This window comes from Rhipicephalus microplus, chromosome X (genome assembly GCF_043290135.1).
Source record: "Rhipicephalus microplus isolate Deutch F79 chromosome X, USDA_Rmic, whole genome shotgun sequence".
In the NCBI taxonomy this organism is placed as follows: Eukaryota; Metazoa; Arthropoda; class Arachnida; order Ixodida; family Ixodidae; genus Rhipicephalus; species Rhipicephalus microplus.
Genome location: NC_134710.1, coordinates 90,171,098 through 90,197,995, shown reverse-complemented (window position 1 = coordinate 90,197,995; position 26,898 = coordinate 90,171,098). Strand labels below are relative to the sequence as shown.

The following is a 26,898-nucleotide window of genomic DNA, read 5'->3' as shown; positions in this document are numbered from 1 at the left end:
CAAGGTAATTTTTGGACCCCAAATACAAAGCTAAAGTAACTTTCAAGTAGCAATGTTAGAGGAGATGCGAACCTGCATAAAGAAGCCGGACACAAGGGTCTTGCGAATATTGATGTAGTAGTCTTTGCTAGTGAATTCCGTAGACGTTCGACGAAGGTTGAAGCGGTCCATAATTCTTGACAGCTGCTGCCGCACATTGTCCGCACTCTTCATGGAACGGTAGTTGATGAAGTTGTCGTAGCACCACTGAGTGTCTTCATGGTCTATATCAAGTGAAAGAAGAGAACCAAAATGAACAAATATACAAAAAAGACAAAGAAATAGGAGGAAAGAGAAAACACAACACAAAACTACAAATCAGTCATGACAAAGAAGGTCTATTCATTGCTGCAGTACTGTGTGAAACACTCCAATCAAAGCCCCTTTTAGAAGCTCTACAATATTTACATATGAGAACTAATTTATAAATTAAAAAATATGAAGTGCAAAAAACTGGCACGAGAAGGAAAGACCATATCGGCAGCTTTCATTGATTTTTATGTCCCAAAGTAATCAAGCATTTTTACTAAAGCCAAGTGGATAGCCAACTTTTGGGTGTGAAGCGAATTCAAATACTTAAGTGTGAGTACGGATCGAATCGAACATTTTTTTAACACTTCGAAGCAAAATTAGAACAAGAAATGTTGGACAGATAGCTATGCATGTTCTTACAAAATGGCAACACGAAAGTGCTTCCTTTGGCTTCTTTTAGGCTGATGAAGGACGGAAGAGGTGGTGTTTCATAGTTGTCTCATCAAGAATGAGACAATGCAGAGGCTGAATTGTATTTACATACATGATTTGGTGCATACAAAGTGTTGCCAACATGTGAAAGGCAAAAAGTGCAATTCTCTCAGCTTCTCCACCTCTTTGAACTTCTACACAAGCCCAACTGACGTGGCCGACAATGATGTGCTAAATCTGTTTTATATATGTCAATACTATATAATAACATCTGAACTACTGGATGCTAAAAATCTTTGGCACTCTATTTTTTAGACTTCCTGCCCATACTTCATGCCCAAAGCGGCATTAATTAAGCCCCCACTTTTGCCACATCTATTATTTCCATGCAGAAACCAGTGGTTTCTTTAATGACAATTGTGACTTCAACGTGTGAAAGGCAGCTTTGCCACAATACAACGGGGTGATGGGGTGAAGCATATTGAAAATCTAAAGAGGCCACTTCAATTCGGATGCTGACTGTATTTGTCTTCGGGAAGTTGGATCACTTTGAATAGATATATTTTAGTGCGAATTGAATCAGAAAACAAACACTATTCGAAAAATATTCAAAATTTCGAATATTCGCTTACCCCTAATTTTTACTGCACCTCAATCTAAGGGTTTTGGCACACATGCATACATCTCAAAACAGCACTGCTGACTGTAGTATTACATCTCTTAAAGCGAATGAAGCTCAGCCAGTTGGTGTTGCATTATTTAATGTCAACATGGTCTTTATTGCAAACAGGCAATATGTAGAAAAGCCACACATAATACTCGACATGCGCATAACACAATGCCACATCAACCTGAGTGAAGAAAAAAAAACAAGAAAAACAGACAAGGCGTTAAAAGATGAAACTGGTTGATTCAAACCTTGAACACCATTCTAAAGATGCAATTCCTTTTCTACTAAGGGACAATGATGCTATGCCATGATGCCATTGATTGACCACACCTTGTGCAGATCACTTTCAATTTCGCCCTTGAAGTTCGATGATGAATATTTCAAACAACGTGCAACTTTTGAGATTTCTAAATCAAGATACGCCATAAGTTGGCACACACCACAACTTTGTAAAACCAGCCCTCAAGTCAATAATTAAAATGTAATCAACAAGTTTTTGTTCATTCGTCGTAACCATCATGTTACTTGCGGCAAAGTGCCTCTGCCTTGATGTGGACTTTGTGTGCAAAAACAATGGAGCCTTGTCAGAGGATTTTTACACAAAATCTGTGATGTAAAAAAAAAAATCCCAGCACCTCCGCGGAGTGAGTGAGCAGTGTAGTTTTGTATTATAAACAATGTTCTTCGGTCTTAAATGATATGTGTGTTGAGTTGTGCATTTCGTTTCCCCTTCGTTATTACTGCTTTTTGGTACATTAAATATAGAGCCAGTGGTTCTTTTATAAAATCTAGCCTGAAGTTGGAAAAGATGAGGTCTATGCACATTCCCCTGGTAGTTGTAGGTTGTTTCCGGTCATTCTAAATGCATCATAGAACGTATAGAGACATCATATACACTGAAACCTGGCTATAACGAAACATCGGCTTTAATGAAGTAAATGAAGAATAGTCTAGCAATATATATATATTGTTTGATTAGCAAACTTAATTTCGTGTAAGATGAAACTTCGTTACAATGAGGTACGAGTGCATACTGTACAAGCCAGTCATCCGCTTCCAGAGCTTTTGATCGTTTTTATTCATGGCAGAAAGAAAATGTTCCATGGCCGTCATCGGGTATTTTGCATGTGCTAACGCGCTTCTTTTTCATCGTCATCAACGTCATCGTGTATATGGGTACTGTGCATGTGCCAACGCACTTATTCAGCGTCATCACCAGAAAACGGATAAGTGCCTAGACCCAAAGGTGCTTTGCCTCTACAAAACACCCATAGCATGAAAAAAAAAAATCACCGCCATATCTACAAAGTGAATAATAATAGAGGAGCTTGCTCGGATATAATCGGGTAACCCGCAAATCCTTCGTACACCTTTCCTACCATCGTATATAGACGTACAATACATACACAATGTTTATTAATTTCCATTCCATTAAGGTGCACTACCGTATTTACTCGGATAACTTGCACCCTCGCATTATTTGCGCACCCATAATATTTTGCCAGCTTTGCTAAAAAAATATTTACTCCACATTTCGCGCTCCCCACCTGTCCAAGCCACCTCGCCGCCCACACCCACAAAGAGACTTTCCAATCCTTTGGATAGGCATGCGCTTCGCCGAGCAGACATGCGCAGTCAAACAGGCTGCAATTACTCAGTCCATTATTCGAAGACTTCCCCTGTACTAGGGTTTGATGGAAGTTCTCGTAATACCGTGCATGAGCACTCAAACCTACAGCTGTAGACATGTCGCAAGAACTGCTCGAGCATTTCCCTCCCTCTATCGCCCCATTTGTACCGCCGCGAGAATGCACGCTGGGGGCACGGCATGGACAACTTTCTGCATAGAGGCGTGCGAGTTCTAGGGCCTGTCGCACTGCAACACACGCTTGGTTGATTTCGGAAGTTTAGGTTTCACCATTTGGCCGCTGCGTTATCACGGTTCCCTTGTGATATGCTACAGTAACCATATAAACGAAGAAATTGAAGCTCGCTGTTGTAAATTTTGCTGAAGAAAACTGGAACCATGCCGCCGCAAAGCACTTCAAGGTGACATACTTCACCGTGTGACGATAGGCGCGATCGGTATGCGAAAAAGCATAAGAGTGCGCGCTTTCAAGTTTCCTGCTATTGAAGAAGGCTTTTTCAATTATGTGTGAACCATTAAAAAGCCAGTAAACAACCCCAAGGTCCAAGAATTGTTGTAAAGAGATATATGTGCACCTGTACTTCGTGAACATGCTGCCACAAGAATTTTGCGAATACGTGCTATATTAAGGAAGTTACAGGGGCTGAAATATCGCGCTCAGCTGGTTTCAAATTTTTGCGCGGTCTCACCACTCTTCCCCTTCAGAGGAAGAGGAAGGCATGGTCAGTAGTCGTGACTCCACCCACTTCGGCAATGTGACAAGACGTCGGCTTGCTGTCACGCCCGGTTGTTTTTCGTTCATTCGGTGCCGATGCTTCTCTGCAGACCAGTCGCTCGATTTGCAGCCGACAACGATTTGCAGCAAAACTGCGTTTTGAAACCCGGACATGAAGTTGGCCCGATTTTTCTGGAGTTCAATTTTTCGGGAGCACACTGCCACGCCATCTGGGCGCAGCAACACAAAATACAAATGATGCGTTTAATAGTTGGTGTGCTGGTGAATAGGTGGCACGACAATCTGCTCACTTCCAAAATCTGGGTCAGTGAAGTGTCCCGATTTCGATGCATGGAGCCTATGGAAAGTTTTGCAACTCGTATGATTGAATAGCTCTGTCGCAGCTGTGGGTGGGAACAGGAACTGTCGTTGACTTCATAACTAGTTGTTGAGACCTGGTTTAGACCAATCAACAAGCTGCATGCTGTGTCACGTCGCCGATCGTCGAGGTGTCGTCACTGTGCATGCAAGGAGCTTGGTCAAGCGTAGGAAAAAAGCGCGGGAATTGTTTTTCGAAATGGAGGATGTGTGCGGCGCACAGCTCTGTAATATTCAGAAAACGTGATCGCTGTGGTCTACTCTATGAATTACGGAGCTTGTTTGGGGGGTGTAAAAAAAAAAAAAGTCAGAGCCTGTTGACTGGCCTTTTGTATCGCCATGTCGTAGGATCTAGTTTCTCACACCATTGTTGCGAAGAGCTTCAAGGAAAGGGGTCAATCGAACGCATTTGACAGAACTCTGGATGATACACTTTGGGAAGGCGGTGACAGCAGCCGCAACAATGACTCTCAATCGGACTTCGCGATCAAAGATTCCCACTAGACAGCGCGTGACCAGATCTGACTGGTTAAAGCATGTGCCACTTCTAATGAATTAACAAGTACACTTCATTCGTGCTCCAATTTTTTTTTAGACGTATATACTGCATGCGTTAGGACTGTGACATATTTCGTACGCCCTCGCGAAATCCCTCAAAATATGCGCACCCCCTTCTCATGGCCCCAGAATTGCGGAAAAGTGTGCAAATTATGCGAGAAAATACGTTATATACAATCTATACCACTCTATGAGCTCTAGGACTCGTTTTCCTTTAAAGATGATTGGTTAATGATGCATGCACTACAATATACATTATACATACACCAAATTCCATGGGTGGCACTTCTGCCACAAAACCCCACTATTCATCATCATAACATACAAGCACGTTCCTCCACAAGCCTGGGGAGATAATTACTTTTTGATCACTAAAATATGTTGCCAAGGGATCGCAGATGATGGGACGCAATGAAAAGTTTGAGAAGGCAACATCGATACAGGTGCCCCTGATGGTGGTGGGGCGTTTGCAGTCGTACGATACACATCGACAAGCATAATGTGACATCATGTGTTAGACCAGCCAATCGCTTTCCATGATGTCAACGTTTATATCTCCGACAAATACAAAGGGACCATGTCTGAACTTGGTCCCGTATCAATGCATTGCCTTCATGACGTCATGTCAAGAGCGTCATCATGAACCAAGTCAGCATGCTGTCCGCCGACAACCTCAACATCATTGGATGCCCGCTCAGACACAGGCACAGGCTCCACGAATCCTTCAGGAAACTGGGCGTGATCATGTGCAGCGACTTGCATCTCACAAGCCAAGGCCGCGCTGCTGCTTTGGCTTCTGGGTTGTTCACGTGGCCGAGTGCTAACGATGATGCGTGTTCACAGCGCGATATCCCGGAGAAGAGAAAGAAAGCGGACGTGCAGAGAGTGGTGTGCGCTGCCACGAGCGGCAGCACGAAATCTACAGTAAAAGCTTGTTTATCTGGATCTTGTCAACTCAGAAATTCGGTCAACTCTGGCTCGCGGCCCAGTACCGGCAAAACTGCGTATATTTGTATGGTGTCAAAAGCTCTTTAATTCGGAGGGATTTAGACGTGCACCGATTAACTCCGCCGATATTCCAGAGAGGGCTATTGGGGCTCCATGCTTCCAGTAGCAGATTCCGGTTACTGAGAGAATGGTGTCTCGTCTCCTATGCCATAACCAACGGCAGAACCTAAGTTTCGGAGAAACTGAAACTGAACAAACAGCAGCAGAATATGATCACGATGATATAGTCACCACCCAGCAGAAGTGCTTGGGCCGCCGGTGTCTCCAGTGTCTGCGAAATGCGCCGCGCATGTCTTCGCGTGCGTTGATTGATTTGTGGAGTTTAACGTCCCAAAACCACCATTTAATTATGAGAGACACCGTAGTAGAGGGTTTCGGAAATTTCGACCACCTGGGGTTCTTTAATGTGCTCCTAAATTTGAGCACACGGGCCTACAACATTTCCGCCTCCATCGGAAATACAGCCGCTGTAGCCGGGATCCGATCCCGCGACCTGCGTGCGGTCAGCAGCCGATTACCTTACCCACTAGACCACCGCGGTGGGGCGTCGCATGCGCGGGAGACGGGACAGTTTACGCAGCCGCCGCTACTCTAGTTGCCCACGACGCCTACGCTGCTCATTTCTTTGTGTCGTGACTTCGCGCATAGCGTGTGCAGCTTGGGCACATAAAAAAAGTTGACTGATGGCCGAGTTGGTGCTTTGACATAGAAACCGTCGTTACGTTTTCTGGCTGTGTTTGTGCAGGTTTATAATGGTGTGGCCGTTACTGGTCTGCTGACTGATGATAGCATATTATCGCAAGTGCTTGAAGAGGATCGAAATCACTGTTCCGATGATGACATTCAAGGTGAGCAGACGCGACATCGCACCGTGCAGGAGGCCGCCGAAGCCCTCGCTGTCCTCGTGAAGTTCTGCATCAGTTTTCGGGACAGCGATCGTGCCCACCATCACATTATGGGATTGAAGATCCTTCTAGCACTAATTCCGATGACGAGCCAGACAAAGTTGATGCAGTTTTTAATGAAATAAAGGTTTGTCTATGCAGAGTATGTTTTCTTTTTGTTTTGATGGTCCATGTAACAAAATAACCGGTACGCAGACATTAGGCAGAGACGACCCGTTTCTTTGTCATGGAGACCAAGCTGTGCCTTATCACCGCGCGTGCCTGTCTCAACTTCGTCCTCTTCCACAGTCTGGCCCGCTCCAAGAGAATAATCTGGAATTCGCTTAAATCGAACATTTCCACCAATCCCGTAAGATCCGGGTTAACGAGGTTTTACTGTAGTGAGCATTCTCGAAATTATCGGAAAACTGACGCCTTGGGTGGTGGCCCGCAATCTAGTGGGCAATGTTGGAATTCCCAAAGACGACGCTGTGAGTGGTAACAGGAGAAATGTACACTAGAAACACAAGTGTACACGCCGGCCTTTGGACAAGCACGAGCATTAAAAGCTTGTCGAGCAAGCTCCTAAAGCTGTTCAAACATTACAGGATATTTTGACCAAATATTCTTAAAGCCCACCTCTGTAAATAGTTGTACCACACCAATACCATGGCAAACCCAAGCTCCCAAGTCTCTTCTCACAAGTGTATGACATCAGATATTAGAAATACTTGGCTAATTTTAAAAAGTAACCTGTTTTGTAAAAAAAAAAAGCACTAACGAAAACAAACTGAACATTACCACTTTGTGTCACACACAGGAGTGTACAAGCTCGGAAGGCACACAAATCATGCTGATGTGGCCAGTGCTGAGATTGCCAATGGTGAGGGCAAATGAACACTAAAGCAGGCACTGAACACGGTATTCCTTGACACTACTGCTTGCCATCACTGTTGCTAGCTAATCCACAGCATACTTTGCCGTGCATGCGTAGGTAAACAACAAAAATTATTTTGAGAAATGTCTACCCTTCACTTTAGTCTCTCATTTAACATAAATTATTGAAGTTTGCAAGGGACAATTCAGTAAATCTCATTAAGATCCACGGGCCTCAAAAAATCGCCGGGTTGACCTTTAATTTACAAGAAGAGAAACCACCAGAGATAAAAGTTAACCAACAAGATACAAAACAAACTTGCAAATGCAGTAGTGAATGCACATGTTTAATATGCAATGGAGCTAACATGAAATTTGGTCCCTGGTGCATGATCACCAAATGTACATCTCGCAAATATTGAACATATGTGAACTCTATCATGCTAACAAAAGGACATGAGTGAACAATTTTTATTGTACAGCACTTTTCTTGCTGCCCTGCAGCTTGTAATAATAAAACAAATAATGATTGTAAAGTTGCCTGCCAACTCTGAGAAATAAAGCAAAGTACAGTCAAATCTCATTATTTTGAACACACTTAATTCGAACTCACGATGAGGTCCCGCCAAAGCTATGTGTATTCCAATGGGTGAAAACGCCCGGTAATTCGAACGCCCAAGCACTTCTGACGGTTTATTTGAACATACCGTGCTCTGAAAATACTCTCAGCACCCCGTCCGATCCCGCGGCGGCATTTGCGACACGTTAACACCTTAACGCTGCCTTTGAAGGAAACGAAAAGGAAAGAAAAGGCTGCGGTGGAATGTTTGCTCTCTCTCAAATGCCGATCTGCAACGCGCCCGTGTCACGCTTCTCCCTTTTCCGTCTTTGCCACATAAAGACCCCACCCCTTTCAACGCTGCAGGCGAAGAGAGAGAGAGGAAAAAAAAAAAAAAAAGAAAGCCGTCACTGGGTTGAATGATTGTGTGGTTGAAGAAAAGGAAAATGATGCTATCTTCTGCAGCCCTAGTCCCTTGCGGGAGCACGGCTCTGCGCCTTGGGAAGGGGGGAGGGGGTCCTATTACACGCTGGTGCCACGCTTCCCTTTCCCTCCCCTGCCACGTAACCGTTCTCCTTTCAACGACGTGCGCTAAGAGAGAGATAAAAAAGCTGCAGCGGAGTGTTGGTTTTCTCTGAAATACCGGTCTGCTTCTCTCCACGTGGAGACGCTCCTTTCTCGTCACATGCTGGCCATGCTGCGGATGCGTAGCCGAGAGGCTCTGCTGCGCAGTCGTTGTTGTCGTCGTCTTTAGAAAGTGTCGGCGCTGGACATTTTCGCGCGCAACTTCTCTTGCCAGGAGAATGCTGAAGCCGAAGTAGAAATGCTTTGCAAGCTGCGTGCGGAATTGACTCGCTGCAAGGCAAACGTGTGCAGACGCGCATCACCGATTACTTCAATTAATAACGGATGTCCTGTGATTTGTGAATAAATGTAAGTCTTCTTAAACTTCCCCCTCGTGTGTTAGCTCAATGCACACGCGCCACTGCATGGAGATTCCTCTGTTTATTTAGCTTTCATTAATTCGAACTCCTTTTAATTCGAACAAAGTTTTGGGCCCCTTCGAGTTCGAATTATCGAGATTTGACTGTATTATTTTTTTAGGAAGGGGAGGGGCAGGCTTCAATAGACGCTTTTCGAAAAAGGGTGCCCCTAGCTCCGCAGACGCGAACTACAGTCTGCCGCCATTGTGAAGGCACCACAGTAGACGGCGCAGGCTGTGTGTCTCAGCGACGCTGATGCGCGTTTCTTGCTGCGCACATACACACCTCCTGCGTTCCTGCAGGACACGGACCGCGTCAGGAGGGCACGCCGACGAGAGTTTCTTGCAGGCCGGATCCATGCATTGCGAGTCATAACAAGCCAAACTGCTCGTCCAACACGTTGAAGGGCACAAAATATTGCTGATTGTGCAGCGGAAGCAGCTCAGAAATCTTATAGGAGAGTACTAGGAGCTTGTTCAAGCTAGAAAGCTGTGCAATCGCAGCGGATGATATGGAGAACTGCACTCGCTCATTTGACAGCTTGCTTTTCATACCCTTATGATGGCACTAGCTATCCCACGCTCCTTTGCGAAGCGAAACTGGCGAAAAGCTCACGGTCTGGTGGCGTATTTATGAAAAGGGTCTATTGTGAGCAGCGAGTAAGTAAATTAAATAAACTAACGACATTCACTTTGGCAGTTATTCTTGTGAGAAATTCATTTTCACAAAAAAAAATGTACACCAATTACTTTGCACAATTAAATTTAAATAAGTCACACATGCGCTTAAGTGCAGCCATTATGCTCTCTCTAAACTTGACAATTGCCGACAACGAGCTGCGCAGGATGTGCATTCATCTGCAATATCTGACTTTCACAGCTTCGACGATGAGCCTAGACTTCTCCTGAAGTGTGAAAAATTTGAGCTTTTCAACAGAAGGAAGAATCTTTCCAAAAGGAACACCGCAGCACATAAAGAGAGAGGGATTTAGGTGTGCACACGAAGAGACGTGCGGCAGTAAGTGGATAGGCCATCTACAGAATGACCGTCAGCTAAATATCACTTTCATTAAAGTTGTCACTTGAAATGTCCCGTGCCGATGTAGTTGCCAACAAAGGTGCTGCTATTATTATCATCTGATTGCATGTAAACACAGTATACTGATGCTTCTTGGCAAAAATGTATGTGCTCAACTTATCTAAAGACCATTGCCGCTATTTTTGAACTTCTGGGTTCCCAAGCAGCTCATCGGTTGAGAAAAAAGCATGCTGCGGATGACCACTTGAAACTTTCATTAGTGTGGGAGTGCTTTTTATATATTTTTTTCACTGGGGAGAGGGAGCAAATGCCTTGAACTCAAGGGACATTTGTCGGGGATGCCAGGTTTTTTTCATTGCCACAAAAATTTCATTCTTGGGAGCTTTTGTTATTGAGGGGTTCAACTGTAATTAAATCCAACTTCTTGAACCGCAGATGTTTAAAAGAAACATGTACAGAAGTTTGCACAAGACCCTTGAGGGAATACCGTATTTACTTGCATTATGGACGCACTTCCTTTTCTAAAAAAAATCGGAGCAAAGTTCGGGGTGCGTTTCTTATTCGGGGCAAATTTTATGAAAACTTTTTGTATGAGCAATAAAATTCAGTAATGCGAGAAAAAAAAAGTGAGGTCGCTCAGCTTTGTTACACTTCACTCATCTTTGGTGGTTGAAGGTGCTATCTTCAGCAAACTGTTCCCGTGCCACCCTGTGCACGCCATAAAAGCGTTTCACGGCTATCTTTCCTTGCAATCGTTTAACCACAACAGTGGTATCTGCTGCGATCTTAAGGGGCATTCAGAAGCGTGCGCTACAATGCCATGACGTATTTTGCCAACTTTGTGGCAACCTCGCATGACGACCGGGACGCCGCTGTTGACATTGTAGCAAGCAACCAACATTGCAGCAAGCTACTACCGAAGCATCAAAACAAACCATTAATCACAAGATTAGCGACAGAATACGGCGGCCGTCTCGCTTGCAACTAAAGCGAGAATAAGAGACCATGTTGCAGAAATAGTCACGATCTTTTCTGAGTGAAAAGCGGTTTCTGGTTTTCCAGAAACCTGTGATGCGATGGCGACGAATGGCCCTTCGCGTCAGCAAATCGTGTCGTCGCTCGAAAATTGCTTGCATGTGGTTGGGCCTTAAAGTTTCATATTTGCAAAAAGCCGGTCGTCCGTTGGCGCGGGAAGTTTTGTGACCTACGCTCGCTCTGTGCTTGTCAGCTGCGATTTCTCTACAATCGCATCCTTCGTGAATCCCGCTGCAGCGCATAGATATTGAAAAAAGACAGGGTATTGCACATGATAGAAAGAAAAACTATACGGCGCGCCAAAGGGGAAGGAGCGAGCAGAGGTGGCCGAGGGGTGGGTTGGAATAATAATAAAAAACAGGAGTGATTTAATGAGCAAAGGAGGTGCCAGGTGTCGGTTAGTGGGACTGCAGCGGACGAATGTATGGGGTGCGTTTATTATGCGGGAAAAGAAAAATCCAAATCTTGATGACTGAAGTGGAGGGTGCATTTATTATGCCAGTGCGTTCATTACACAAGTAAATACGGTACTTATAATAGCTAGAATTTCTGAATGAGTAGGTCAAATCAACTCACTCTGCTTGAAGGCGTGGTACACATTCAGCAGGGTCAGGTGGTCTCCATCAATGTGGGCGAAGCGCATCTTGGACTCGTCAGCAGCCTTTTTGGCCTCGTTGGGGCGCACAAAGCACTGCGGAACTGAACAGTGTCGGATGGGGGGGGCCGCAGGCGGGCACAGACGCAGCCCCACATCCACCTCTGCTTAGTTTCGTGCCACTAGGCTCACCCCAAACACCTCCCACCAGGGTCCCATTTAGATGCCCTTCTGCCTCACCTTAGCACTTCTAAAGCTTCTTGCAGAAGCAGACCTGGCCACAAAGTACTGTGACATTGGTTCATGTCATCTAAAATATTCCATACACTACATGATGCCCCAACTTCAAGAAGACTTCCCGCATCTCTCAATTTCTACAAGGTTTTTCAGCTACAATGAGACAGTCAGTTCCAAAAAAGCCACACCAGAATGACTACACAAACACATTCCCATGCACTGAAATAAATATTTACTAAAACTAATGCAATGAAACAGACTTTTATTCCCCAGATCATTTCCGAATGGAGTGCTGTTCCCAAATGATTTTTGAGAAAGCATAGTAAAAGATGTGTAGTCTTTTTTTTCTTGCTGTAAAGTATGTACTACACATGCCGTGATATACATACAGAAGAAGCTCATTACAACAGACCTCCATTGCGAAGAGTATTCCGCATTCCCCTGACGTACCTGCATGGGAATGCGGAATAGCTATGCACTAATCGTAGTACACATTAACCAGCAAGTACAAATTCCTGCAAGCCCCATTGCCGCCAACAACGAAATGAGTGCAGTGGTACAGCACATATGCCTACAGCGCCAATCACAAAGCTATTTCTTTCTTTTTACCAAAATGTAGAAAAGATTTTCAGATTCTCACACGACAGTCTGATAGCATGAGGTGAAGATGCCAAGGAGCATTTTAAAACTATACAGGAATGCGTGCCCAAGAAATGCAGTGACTGACACACCAGCAGAACGAATATACAATCGGCTGTCCGTGATACATGCGTACCGCGATCTGCATACTTAGCAAAAATAGCCTATACCCTGGTACGGTTGCATGCAGCCGATCGTCTACTGGCTAATTGCATGCAGCCTTCTCGACACTCGCCGTGACTGGCGAGCCACTTGCTGTACAGTACGTCCACTTCAGCTCAGAATGCATATATGCGGTGAGTAGCCTGTTGGGTTAACACGGCGATGACTATAACTGTCCTGACTGCGGATGGAGGTGAGCTTGGGCTGCTGCCTAATACAGTCGAACCCCTTTATAAGAGGCACTGATTTTAAGAGACAAATGGGGATAAGAGACACCAGTGTGCCTACAGTAAAATACAAGTTGATAAAAAAATGCATACAAGGTATCCTGCTTATACATTTCATATAAAAGACAAGAACTGCTGCCCGGAGCATGCCTCTTATATTAACGTTTAACGGTAAAAGCATGCAAAATGATTACCACAGCACTACGCTCACTGTGCTGCATGCGCGTGCTTAGCGCGATACCAACAATGCACCGGAATTTCTCTAGGCTTATAACCCACAACGCTCAACTCCGCGATAGCGAGCTGCTTTTGTTTTTGCAAACGCGGTGTGTGCATGATCGCGGTCCTGCACAAAGAGGCTGCAGCGATAGGCTGTCTAACACGTTGAGGTAGTCTCCTCCTATTAAAAGCGTACAGTAGGCTTAAAGTGGCGCCACGCTACAAGCATGCTCAGGGGATGTTGAGGATAGTTAGCGTGATAAGGCTTTTTGTCGAAGGTAAGTCTTATGGGTGCATTTGTTGGTGGTCACCACCACGCCTTCGATCTCTCCCTATGATTACCCGCAAAGGCACCACCGCAATCACGCGGAAGTTGTAACAATTGACCGACCGATCTTCGCACTTTCTGAAACAACAAAAAACTGTTTGCGGCACGTTGCGGCGTCGAAAGTTCAGCGACGCAGTCAACTTTTATGGCACAAGAAGTGATCGCTGTGCGCAGCTGGTACGTACTAACAGGTAGGCGTAGGAAGTGACTTAATTAGTCACGAAAAGCCCTAATCTATATGGTCGGGGATTCATCACAACTATGTTTTAGCCGTTAGTATGTTTAAAGCAGGTACGTATTAACGAGGTTTGACCGTACTTTGCTGCACAATTGGTAATTCTTAAACACTCAAGACCACTTCATTGCTACTATGATTGGTTACAACATAATAATAATAATAATAATAATAATAATAATAATAATAATAATAATAATAATTTGGGGAAAAAAAGCTCCATCAATGGCACCATGGCATGCCTGCTTTCCACTTCTGTATAAAGGTCATGCCAGCTGGTTCCAGTTCGAATTGTACATTATCTTGCTTTTAACGTCAATTCCAGGCATATTTGAAAATAAAAGTTTATCTTTGCCAAAATATTTTGCCTTGCTGAGAATTTATCTCTCAATTTCAGAAAAAATTTTGACCAGTAGCAGGACAAGCAGAAAAAATTGCAGCTAACACAGCTAGCTCACAAATCTACCTAACAGCTACCTAAATCTCTCCCATGGCACATGTTTGTGATCTCCTTAAACAGATGCTCAAGCCTGCATTCCTAGAATAAAACAATCGCTGTAATTGAATTCTGTGTTTAGAAGTTTACTTTACACATTCTCAAAAGTAGTAAAAGCTCACCGAAATTCCATACCTGATAACATAGCAGTGATGGAGAGGGCTTCATTGGAACAATTGTATTCACATGACGTGATTAACATCTTCGCTAGTTGAGGATCTAGGGGGAACTCTGCCATTATGGATCCCAATTCAGTGAGTTCACCATTGTCATCCAAGGACTGTAGGTAGTTGAGGAGCTCTAGCGCACGCATCAATGTTTCAGGAGCTAGAACAGAAAACAATATCGAAGTACTTTAAAAAAATGCTATCAGTACTTTAGTCTGACAATTTAAGGGACATTCTCATCTACAAATACTTATGTTCACAATATTTCGCACATACTACACAGAATATTGTGCATAGTCTGGACTTTTCAGGTGTTCAGGCTTTGGAGGACACCCCTTAAAAGTGTCCCACTTGAGATTTAGTTTTTTAGCACATGATATAACTGAAATAAATGCTAAGTGTAGCGCAATCAACTTTTTAAAAAGCTTTTTATCTTTTACTGCGTACCAGGGTTAAATGCCCCTCAGCTGTGTGAACTATGAAAACCGAAAAAAGATGAAAAAAAAAGAGACTGAATAGAACAATGAAATTGCTCGAGCTCAGACCCTATGCTAGTTTTTTTCCAAATTTTACTTGAAAGCATGATTTATTTCCTATATAAATAAAAATAAAACCCTTATTAAAATACGAATTTGACACCACGGCCTGATATATGTCACCCCTTGAGATTTTTCTGGATTTATGCCATTGAGTAGCATACTAGGATGGTAGTGTATACAGCTTCCTTTTGGTTTCACTTATGCTCACGGGATGGTCCCATGGTTCAACTTCATTCTTTTTAGCTTGCGAACGTTATTTTGGAGCAGGTTTGGAGCAGTTACTAGCAAATATTGCACTTTGCAGCAGCATGGAGCAGCATCTCTCTTTTGGAGCAGTTTAGAGCAATTGGAGCAGCACTTGCATAACTGCAACAATTTTCACACATGGGCTACAAAACAACTAATTGTCGAGCACGGGACGGCGCAATTGTGAACAAACATTTTAGGCACAAGGTGGCCAGCATTGCTACATTTAGAAAATGCGTTCTCGATTGAAATAATTTTTTAAAATCCTTAGTTCACTTCAGACATACTTAATATATATTTTTTAAACTGCACAATGAAGATTCACAAGAAAAGCAACTAGAGATGCAATTAAGATATTTCTGAGAAAATCAAACAGCACCAGCTGAGCCCCTTGTGGCAACTATTACAACTTTGTCATTGCCGTGTGACATTGTCACAACTCCATCTCCGTTGAACTCCCAAAGGGAGATTTACGTTGACGGAATTTCTCTGAGAGAGTTTGATGGTGGCCTGGTCACAGGGGTATAAGAAGTTCCATGTTGTGGTAATGTCAGGTGGCACTTTTATGAGCTTTAAATAGAAGCCACAAGGGGCATTTCAGTGCTACCTCACTTTCGCCCACATGCAATATTGGCTATCAAATCACACTGTAAATATATTGTGTGCCATACTCATTTTTTCATAGATCCCAATTTATCATACTTCAAATTGTTTAGGTTCATTAACACAGAAACATGTATGTGTAGCATATTAACAGTGGTCTTGACAGGAATGCTGGCAACACTGCACTTTTGTTTTGGTATGTATTTTCTGAACATACCAAACATATGCATTCGACTCAAGTAAAGGAGAGACAAATTTCCATCTATTCCATTATAACTCCAAGAGCCAAAGGAGCCACTGAAATTCTTGTTGTCAAGTTCAAGTCTGGCAGAGCTCAATGCAGTGCCTATCGGCAACATTACTTTTCAAACACTACAATTACACGTACAGTAGACTCTCAGTAAACGGAAATCTGTTAAAAGGAACTACTGCTTAAAACAGAACTACTGCCTCTGCAATGCTTGGTTTCGGGTTTGCATTCTGCACCCATGTTCACCTCTCAGTAAACGAAAATCCTGTTAAATGGAACATATTTTCCCGGTCCGTTCAGGTTCCGTTTACTGAAAGTCGACTGTACTATGTTTACACCACAGCAAGGCATAATGTGATGTCACCCATTTCAGTTTGTGATCTCAACCGTTTCAGCAAAAAGAAATAAAACCAAAAATCGATAATTGAGGTTTTACTGTACAGTCGATCCAGGATATATCAAACTCAAATATATCAAATTATTGGCTATATCGAAGAGCTGAGAAAAGCCCTTGAATTTCCCGTGCAAAAATATGGGACTGTCGCACCCATACATCGAACTTCCGCACAGCGGAACATTGGCTATATCGAACGCTGTGCCGCGCCAAAGCCCTAGAAGTGCAATTTCTTCCGATCAATAATGATAAATTTTTGACCGTGTTCTAAAAAGTTTCGATCTCTGTTCGCATGCAGGTGATGAACAGGCAATGTTATTCCATCGCGCTGAGCTGCTTCGTTGCGCAGCGCTTGCGAGTGCACAGGTATGTTTGATGCGCAATCAGCAGGCTTTAACACGCGGCATACAGTCGAATATGAATATATCGAACTTGAAGGAGATCGGGAATTAGTTCGATATATAAAAAATTCGATAAACAAATAGAGCTTACCTGTAGCGGATCATCACCTACAACATGCAGATTCAAGAATTACAACTGATTCCGCACACACTCCGCAACAAAATGACTTATTTGCGTGAAAAAAGAAATTGCTAATTTTGGCCTTCTTCTTCGTTTTTGAAATGTTGAAGACGCTCGTCTCGATCTTATCAAGGCTGTCCAGGTGAGACAGCCCGGTTCCTTCCATATAGCCAATACAACGGAGAATGATGCCGAATGCTGCCGCCACTTCAGTGGCGTAAGCGCGTGTAGCCAGCCCCTCCTCCGGACGATCCTCCTTGATTGTTGCATGAGTTGTGGGCCTGGACATTGCAGTTCACTTCCCCGAAGTCGTCCACAGACACTTTATGTAGAACTGCTACCGGGAAGCGGGACGACAACTCTTGAAAAGCATCTATGCGCTTGTCATAGTTGTCTTCACCGGCTTTCGCAAGTTCCGCTGTCTTGAATCCCGCCTTGCGGAAACAGTTGACCACTGTGTCCGTCTTCACGTCTTGCCAGGCATCGAAGATCTCTGCGGGAGAAACCTTCGCGGAGATTTCCGGAAACAGTTGACCACTGTGTCCGTCTTCACGTCTAGCCAGGCATTGAAGATCTCTGCGGGAGAAACCTTCGCGGAGATTTCCGGCCACTCCTTCGCCTTCAACTGCTGGATGTCCTGGCTACTGACAGCTTTGCTTTCGCCAGAATTGGTTTTGCCAACGATGTTGTAGCGCTGCTTAAATCGGTAAAGCCACCCGGTGTTGGCGGTGAAGTTGTTTCACTGAGTGCAGTGGCAAACCATTTGGCCTTGGCGATCAGCATCAGGCTATCGACCGGAATGTTCTTCGCAATCACTTATAAAAACCAGGTATAGAGTGCCTTTTCTACATTCCCGTGGGCAGAAGCGTGCACAAGACAGGCCCCCGACATTCGCTGCTCTGCCACCTTCACCTTGATATCTGCCTTGTTTTTCAACAAGGTACTCAGAGTGCTCCATGGTATCCCAAAGTCGTCCGCGACGGTCAAACGTTTCTCGCCCACCTCAACACGCTGAATAGCTTTCAACTTCGTTGTAAAGCCAAAGGTCTTGCGCTTCTTGACGCTGGCCAGAGCTACACCAGAAGTCGACAATTCAAGGAGTCCGCAGCGGCTTTGCACACCACACACGCAAAAGAGAGATGCTGCACATGCAGTAGTACGTAGGAGACACGACAGCAGAAGCAACTAAGCGCTCGTGAGGCGATGTCCACCCGCGAGGGCAACAGCAAAAGACGCGCGCCGTGTGTGGTTGGGTGATTAAAACTTGCAAAACAGCAACAAAAAATAAAAAAAACGAAAGGAGGAGGATGTCGGCTCCTTCGTTTCTGCTCTCCAAGCCGATGGGTTTGCGGAGAAAGCATGAGAGAGAGAGAGAAATAGAAACGGAAAAAAAAAAAAGAAAGAAAAGCTGTTCCACAAGTGAGAGATTTTGCAGTCTGAGCCTTCTCACCTTTACCTTCAGCGCACCTTCAGCTCACGCAGCCTTCGATATATCTAAAGGTGGGTATACCGTATGATATAAACATGCGGATTTCTATACTTTTACAAAGGAATTTCAAGGGGATAACTTGCTAGTTCAATATACCCGAAAATTCCATATATGTGGGTTCGATATAACCGTGTTCGACTATAGTGTTTTTTTAAAAAAAAAAAAAAAGACATTGTCGAGGACACAAAAATCAGAATTTGAAGTGACTTGGCGATCTAGTTGCGATGTTCGCATTCCCTTCCTCATTTATTGTCGCACAATGGCATGCCAACTTGAAAAGCATGGCCTTGGATATCTGCAACCTTGTAACATATTTTTGTGTTTTCGGTTTTAGAATGCATGTCTCTGAGGCTACGCTTTTTTTTTTAGCTTTTCGCATCAAAGCAGCTGAAAGCAGCGGCTGCCTGCTACAGATCTAAAGGTAACAGCGATATCACCAACATGTCGATGATGGAACTCGGCGTTTTCTTTTGCACCTAGTGTACTTCTCGCCCCGTTCCTGATAAATCCTCATTCGCGAGTTGAACTGAATTTTGACTCGCATGTAGCGCTAAAAAATATGACTGGTGCTGAGAGTGACGTCAAGTAAGGCACCGTTGTAAACTTTCCTTGTGGGCCAGGTGATGACTTCTGGTGAGTCGTGAACGCCAACAACGACATACAGTGCCTCTGTGAATGCTGGGACTACGCGTTTTCGGGCATCATCTAGGACAGTGGGTAGTGAGCAACTACATTGGCACAGATGAAGAAGTTGCTGTTTTGGGCTGCATCGATGCTTCTATCAAGGCTGCCGTTACCGGTGCCGCGGATGTGTACTCGTTCGGTTTTGCATATGCCAACGCCTTCGCTGCCGCCGCTAACCAACCTTTTGCTGCCCTTCAAAGCTTGCATCGGCATTCTGCATCAAACAATGCTGTTGTGACTAAAGGACCTGAATTCGCTAATTTGAAAAGCTTCAGTGGTATTGAGGATGACTCGGACTTAATGGCGCGCAAGAAGCAAGACAAGTTTACGGACTACAGTCGAACCCTGCTACAACTAAACTGACGGGGCGCGGAAAACATTTGGTTGTAGCGAAATGAAAAAAAAAAAAAAATAGAGCTGATCTGAGCTAGCAAAACAAAGGAACGCTTGTACTCAAGATTCAAAAAATGTACACTGCTTCTTATTCTTTCCCAGCAGCACCACACGTCATTCTCACCAATGCATAGCGAGGCCATGGTGAAAAGCACGCTGAAACATGCCTAAAACTGCCTTTGTGTTTGAACTAAACAGTTGCATTAACACGTTAACACCAGCAGTTGTCCACCGTCAAAAGTACCTGACAACGGCGAGATGAAAGCAGGGTATCGTGGAGCGGCGAATTTTGCATTATTCTATGCTGTTCTTATCATCCATCACTCGCAGCTAGCTGATTTCGTTGATAATGTGGACAAACAGCCGCTCTGATTAGTTACCACACTAGCCAAGCGCGAACATTATAATAAGCATCGGAATCTGAAAAGGCATTGTTCCGTGGTTGCATCCAGCAGCTGCGTGAAGGAAACCATGAACTGAGCGACTGAGCTTCAGCTTCGGATCGTCTGTGGCTCAAAATAAGCCAGTGGCAAAAGCAGGGCAGTCTCATTGCCATCGCTATCGTGAAATGGCAGTGCCCATGGTTGTTGAACAGCGGCGGTTTCTGGTGGTGCCAACGCGTATTTCAGAGTATTTCATACTCTAAACATGCATCGAAATGTTAAAGATTGGGTGTACTGCATAGCAATAAGTACTGAGCCTGGAATTGCAGCGTAAAATTTCGTTGAAGCGGGAAGATCGAAGAAAGTTTTCGTTATGGCGACAATATTTATGCATCGACTCCTATGGACTGCTGACAGGAATCACGAATTTTTCGTTGTAGCGGAAATTTAATTGAAGCGGCGTTCGTTGTAGCGGAGTTCCACTGTACAACCCCAGGTGGTCGAAATTTCCGGAGCCCTCCACTACGGCATTTCTTATACTCATATGGTGGATTTGGGACGTTAAACCCCCACATATCAATCAAGTTTACAGACTACAGTCGAACACGGTTATATCGAACCCACATATACAAATTTTTGGGTATATCGAACTCTCGAGTTATCCCCTTGAAATTCTTTTGTAAAAGTAAAAATTCGCACATTTATATCAAACGGTATTCTTACCTGCCTTCGGATATATCAAACGCCGCGCGAGCTGGAAGGTGCACTTCAGCACTTGCCCCCCCCCCCCCTCATTGGCAAACATCGTTGGCAAAACCATTTCTGGCGATAGCGAAGCTGTCAGCAGCCAGGACATCCAGCAGTGGATGAAGAACGAGTGGCCAGAAATCTTCGCAAAGATCTTCAATGCCTGCTGAGACGTGAAGACGGACACAGTGGTCAACTGCTTCCGCAAGGCAGGCTTCGAGACGGTGGAACTAGCAGAAACCGGCGAAGACGACGATAACGAGCATATAGACGACGCCTTTCGAGAGTTGTGATAAGATCGAGACTAGCGTCTAGAGTCTTCAACATTTTAAAAACGAAGAAGCAGGCCAAGGATAGCGATTTGCTTTTTTCATGCAAGTAAATCATTTTGTCGCGGCATGTGTGCGGAATGAGTTGTAATTCTTGAATGCGCATATTGTAAGCTCCCGGGGCCTCTATTTTTTTATATCTAATTTTTAATATATCGAACTAATTCGCAATCCCCTTAGAGTTCAATACATCCGTGTTAGACTGTATCAACGTGTGAAATAAAATACAGTAACTTGCAGTTCACTTCTTGTTCATTGCATCATTGCACTGGTCACAAATAGAAATAAGATGTCATTTTGAAGATTAATGCTGCTATGAGCACTAGTTCATGAACTTTTTGGACAGGCTGAGTGCAGCACGACTTGCCGAGTGCATGCAGCATGAAATAGCAGCCCCAAAAACGTCTTTGATGGAATTACCAACAATTAACATCACACCAAAAGCACCAGAAAGGTACATTACCTGGAGGATCCATGAAATCAAAGTGCACTAAGTCATCAATGCCCAACTTCTTCAATTGGAGAACAACTGAACCAAGGTTTGAACGAAGAATTTCAGGATACGTTTGGTCCTGCATCTCTGTCTTGTACGCTTTTTCTGTGTAGAGTCTAAAGCATTTGCCTGGCCTTGTGCGGCCAGCACGGCCTGCTCGCTGCTGTGAGCTGGCCTTGCTAATGGGCGATACCAGGAGAGACTCAACACGGATGCGAGGATTGTACACCTGAAAAACATTGCACAAGTTCACTACGGGCGTTCCTCTACAAGACCACATGAGATTCACCCTAATTGATGGCACACTGACAAGACAGTTAAACAATGCTACCAACTGAGGCAAACACACTAAAACCTCATACACATATTGTAAAAAAAAAAAGAAACTTATCGTACAGTAACAAGAGAATGTTGGTGTTCGGGTGAAGGAAGCATTCATAGAAACAACAAAGCATTTTTCTACTGCAAGAAGTAAGGCTGGTCCTTTTGCTTCTTGTAATAAAAAGCCAATGCAGCATGTTAATGTCTGTCATTACAGCATTGTGACACAACATTACTTTAAGGTTTATGACCTCCGTATCACGCCAAGAGATATCCTTTGCTGCATGCTCAAATTAGATGCCAGCAGCCTTGGTTGAAGCAGACGTAAGCTACACAGAACCGAATTTCCAAATTGAGATAATTAGGGTGTTACGGCTCCAATTGCAGCTATTCAGTGCTTCCTGCTTTCAGCGTGACATGTCACCACCGTTTTTCTAATATTGCCGAGCGAAAACTGCTTTCTAGGGCGCAATTCTCGTGGTGTCCATCTCGGTGTAGCACATTCGGTTACGGGCAAAAAAAGAGAGAAAGTTGCGACATCATGGCACTCTTGACCACATCGACGCACTGAACATGCTAGCACAATCCCAGTGTAAAAGAGAAAGAAGGTGCACGAAATGTACAGTAAGAGTACTCTTTAAGGGCCAGTAATTAGCCCTGATGTTCAAAAATTTTTTAAAAGAGATATACATGCAGTTTTTTTTTTTTTTTTTTGCAAACATGCTGCCACAAGAATTTTGCGAATACGTGCTATATTAATGAAGTTAAGGGGGCAGACTGCTCTTTGGGACCAAAAAGTGACAAAAAAAAAAACCATTTTTTAAAATTGACATATTTGGTATCAGCAAGTATTTCGCTATCTCTCTGCAAATTTTCACACACCAGGAAGTGGTAATTTTTTTGTAATGTCATTCTAACTGTCCAGATACTCGGTGCTGTTAACATGCAGAATCTGCAAAAAATGGGGAACCAACTTCGAGGCCTCTTTATAATTTGCTGGCACATGTGTTAAAAGCTCTGATACGAATTTATGAGCACTTTTATGAGGATTGCAAAACATGCACACCATGATCGTTGCTTTTTGAAGAAGCTGTGTGTTTTCAGTTTTTTTCATTTTTTTTTTTCAAAAAAGTAAATTTACAACTGTTCAATTTTGAGGCCTCAACATCTCTGCAGCTAGGGCAGGTACAACAATAATTCTTTTTGCAATGGAAACCTGTATGTGTGCAGGGTGCAAGTATGGGAGCAGAATTTAAAGAACAAGCCTTTTTAATTACTCATCAAAATTTTAACACAATTCCAACTGCTTCTGAAAATGGATAGTTCATTTTGCTGTAAAATAATTAAGAAAGGCTGAAAACCAAAAAACTCTTGCATTATTTCAATCTATAGTCATTAGTCTATATTGGGATATTTTAAATATCACCTTTAATTGAGCACTTTTTTTGTATGACGGCCTTAAACAATAGGGGATGAACTTAAGTTATTTCAGGAATAAGATGAGTTACAGTAAAACTAATTAAAAATTTGAAATCAGCAAAAAAAAAACTGCATAATTCTGAGCAGTTTGATCACGATCACTGAAGAAATAAACAAAAAATGTCTAAGAGCAGTCTGCCCCCTTAAAGCGGTTAGAACATCGTATTAAGCTGGTTTCAAATTTTCGCGATGCCTCGCCCCCCTTCTCCCTTTCACGAAGGGGAGGGCGTAGCCCATCATCGTGACTCTGCCCACTTCGGCAACGTGACACATCAGCGATTGACGTCATCTGCGAACTCGATCAGTCGTAACGCACTTCCGCTTGCTGCGAAGCGTGGTTGTTTGTTTACCGTTTGCCGCACCAGCTGCGGGTCAACCGTGTAAGAGTCAGGTGCAAAGTGTCGGCCACAAACGATAAGGTCCCCGACGTACGTCGCTGGATTGCCGATTCGCTTCAGCCATGCAGCGCGCAGGGCCCTGTAGTGAGGCACCCGGTGCCAATGCTTCTCCGCTGCCAAGTCGCTCGATTTGCAGCCAACGACAGAGCAATGCTTTTTACCCGTGTTGCTCATGTCAAGGGCGAAGTAAGTTTGTACGTGCGCACAGGCGCTGTAGTTGAACGAGGAGTGTACACGTGCACGCGACAATAGCGAGGCTGGTTCTTTCAAGCAGTGACAAAAAAAACAAGGAGCAGTTTCGTAGCTGTGGGTGGGAACAGGAACTGACGTTGACTACACTACTGTTTTTTCACCCCTGATGCAGATCAATTGGCGAGCTGCGTGCTACGTCACGTCGCCGAGTTGACGTCACTGTGCGTACAAGGGGTTCGGTCAGGCGTAAGAAAGATGCGTGGGAATAGTTTTTTGAAATAGAGGCTCTGCACGGTGCGCGGCGCTGTAATATTCAGAAAACGTGGTCACTGCAGTCTAATCTACGAATTGCCGAGCTTGTATGGGAGGGTGTAAAGAAATGTCGGAGCCTGTTTACTGGCCCTATAAACAAACTAGACAGGTCTGAACTTGCGTATTAACATGCAGAGATGCTTGAAGAATGATGCAGAATATGCACGCAGACCTTCCACGTGTGTCAGACAGGTGACCACATTACACAAAATGGAATGGTTAACATGATTAGAGTTGATGCGTGACCTCAGAGATGTGCGTCCAAGAGCTCTGGAGGAAGCATTTATAGAGGCTAAACGCACTCAGTCTCTCATTTGTGCAGGAGAGTTGTGAAAGCTGCATGCCGTCAAAATCATGTTGCGGAAGAAAGACCGAAAACGGGTGCCGCGCTGCTTGCCGAGCTCCAGCCAATTAGTTGAGGCCGAAGTGGAAATATCCACTCCATGGACACCACGAGAATAGCACCCCCCCATAGTGCACAATGCACTGTCTTCGCTCAACTCACTCAACAGGCCTAACCCAGGCTGCAAACTAACAACATTTTGGATTAGTTTTGTCTGAAACGAAAGCCTACTTGAATGCTGTCATACTAAGCACATCAAACAAAGCTTGCCTGGAACACCCATGCAGTGTCTGAAACTCTGTTGGTCAAGAAAGACATCCCACAAACCGGACATAATTTGTTACTTTGTACTGCCATCAGTGTCGGCAAAGCGTGAAATGATATTTTCCCCCCTCCCCTCTGCTGTGGCTCTTGTGCCGATGCATGTGGATCATGACGTAGGACGCTTCCATCAAGGCATTGTGCAGCGAGAATTCACTTGGGATTGAAAAGTAAGAAAGTCTCTACCAGCATAGCCCTCCAAGTTTTCTGTCCCCTTTTTGGAGCTGTTTGGTATGGGAAGTATAACGAAAACAAGGGTGTGACAAATGTCCAAGAGCTTACATGGAGCCATACAAAGAACACTCTCTTCATTCCATGGCTTTATCAGAGCCAGGTAACAGGAAACGTCCGCCCACTTTGGACTCTGTTCCAAATTTAAAGCAACTGGAATGCTTTTGGCTTCTCTACACATGAAGGTAAGGTTTCCCACTAAGGTGAGAGTCTCATAGGGTCAACACAACTAGCAGAATTTATTTCCTTCAAAACAGCTCGTGTATGTCTTACTAAGGCACACGTGAACGGACGGAACGGCACAGCTGGCTGCCGCAAAAGCGCGGGTCAAAGCTTTGCTCACTCCTGTATTCTTTCGACAGGAACGCCACAACGCGTCTGGCCCTTTTTTTTATGTATTTACTGCCTTAAATCTACAGCTACGTTAGCCGCGTGTCCTTGGAGCTCGTAGATCGCTATCGCGTCGCCGCGACCGCAGATTTGTGCACGACAGTTGCAGCAAACTATGCAGTTAAACCCCTTTAAAAGAGGCATGCTCCACACAGCAATTCTTATCTTTTATATGAAATGTCTTTTATAAGCAGGATACCATGTATGCATTTTCCCATTAACGTGTATTTTACTGTAGGCACACTGGTGTCTCATGCCCCTTTGTCTCATATCAGTGTCTCTTATAAAGGGGCTCTACTGTAGTTTTTTTTTTCCATCCCCGTGCGCTTGGCTGCGCATGCACCTTCATCGTCTTATGCCATCTACGACTGCATCTGCTACGGTTTTGTCCGCAGAATTTGCGGAAAGCAGCGTTGCTTTGACTGGTTGAGTGTTGGAGTGTGCACATTTTCGGGGTTCTGTCAGTTACGTCCTCGCCATACATGATCGTGTCAAGAACAACCGTGATTTCGTCCACAGCCGTTGTGGCAACGACAATCATATGCACTGTAGAAAACAGTGCGTGCGCCAGTCGCACGCATACTTCCGAAGCTTCGAGTATGGTGCTCTCAGCCTTTGTTCAACAGTTTTCGTACTAAAGTTCGTATCACCCGCCGCGATTAGAAAATGTGTTCGGAACATTCAAATTTAGGCCCAGAATTTGGCTAGAAAATTTCACTAATTCGTATCTGCCGCGGTTTCGCATCAGTGAGATTCTCTGTCTAGATGAACGCTTCTTGAATATATTTAAAATAATAAGGGGTAGGTACAAGCCTGGAGCGGATTGAGCTGCTTTCTTGTCAATGCAGCCAGATCACGCACAGAAATTTCGATTTCTGGGAGATTTTCATAACAACCATACAAATGGAAGAAACGGTCGAAATACAGGAGTCTCCCAGCCAATCCCGAGACTTGGCAGGTATGGTGATTGAAAATATTTTTAAAGGAACTGCTGCTCAAACAGAAATATTGACATTAATATGATTGGTTTTGATTTGGCTTTCTCACTCCGACCTCTCTCTGTAACTAGACCACATTTTTGCGGTCCCGTAGGTTATGCTTAACGTGTCTACTGTAATCGTAATACAGTTAAATCTAGATATAATTAAATTGATAAATTCTTAAAAAGTTAATTAAGAGGATTTCGTTATATGCATGTCTGGTACAAAAATTTGAAAAATAAGCGCACATTTTAAACAATAGGGGAACTGAAGGCAGAGCTAATCTAAAACACTCATTCGGCAGTAAAAAAAACTGGGTTATCATTAATGCGATAGCAATTTATGGACACTGCCGGTGAGTTGTTGCCATCGCCACCATGTTCTGTAACGGGGGGGTCTCGCGCGCCGATGCCACGCTTCCCTGTTTTCCGTCCCTGCCACGTAACCCTCCCCCTTTCAAAGATGGGTGCGAAGAGAGC

The 26,898-nt window shown here is 44.1% G+C and overlaps 1 protein-coding gene across 2 annotated transcripts in view; it reads right to left on the bottom strand.

Moving 5' to 3' along the window:
- Dhx15 (DEAH-box helicase 15) overlaps window positions 1–26,898 on the bottom strand; it is a 100,593-nt gene that overhangs the window by 23,096 nt on the left and 50,599 nt on the right. Inside the window, exons 7-10 of one of the 2 annotated variants that reach the window (XM_037427394.2) lie at window positions 21,423–21,681; window positions 14,349–14,540; window positions 11,652–11,774; window positions 73–263 (exon numbers count right to left, since the gene is read on the bottom strand). In XM_037427394.2, the coding sequence (XP_037283291.1) occupies window positions 73–263; window positions 11,652–11,774; window positions 14,349–14,540; window positions 21,423–21,681 (765 nt within the window). The remainder of the gene's footprint in view (window positions 1–72; window positions 264–11,651; window positions 11,775–14,348; window positions 14,541–21,422; window positions 21,682–26,898) is intronic. The other variant, XM_037427395.2, reaches the window with a different exon arrangement.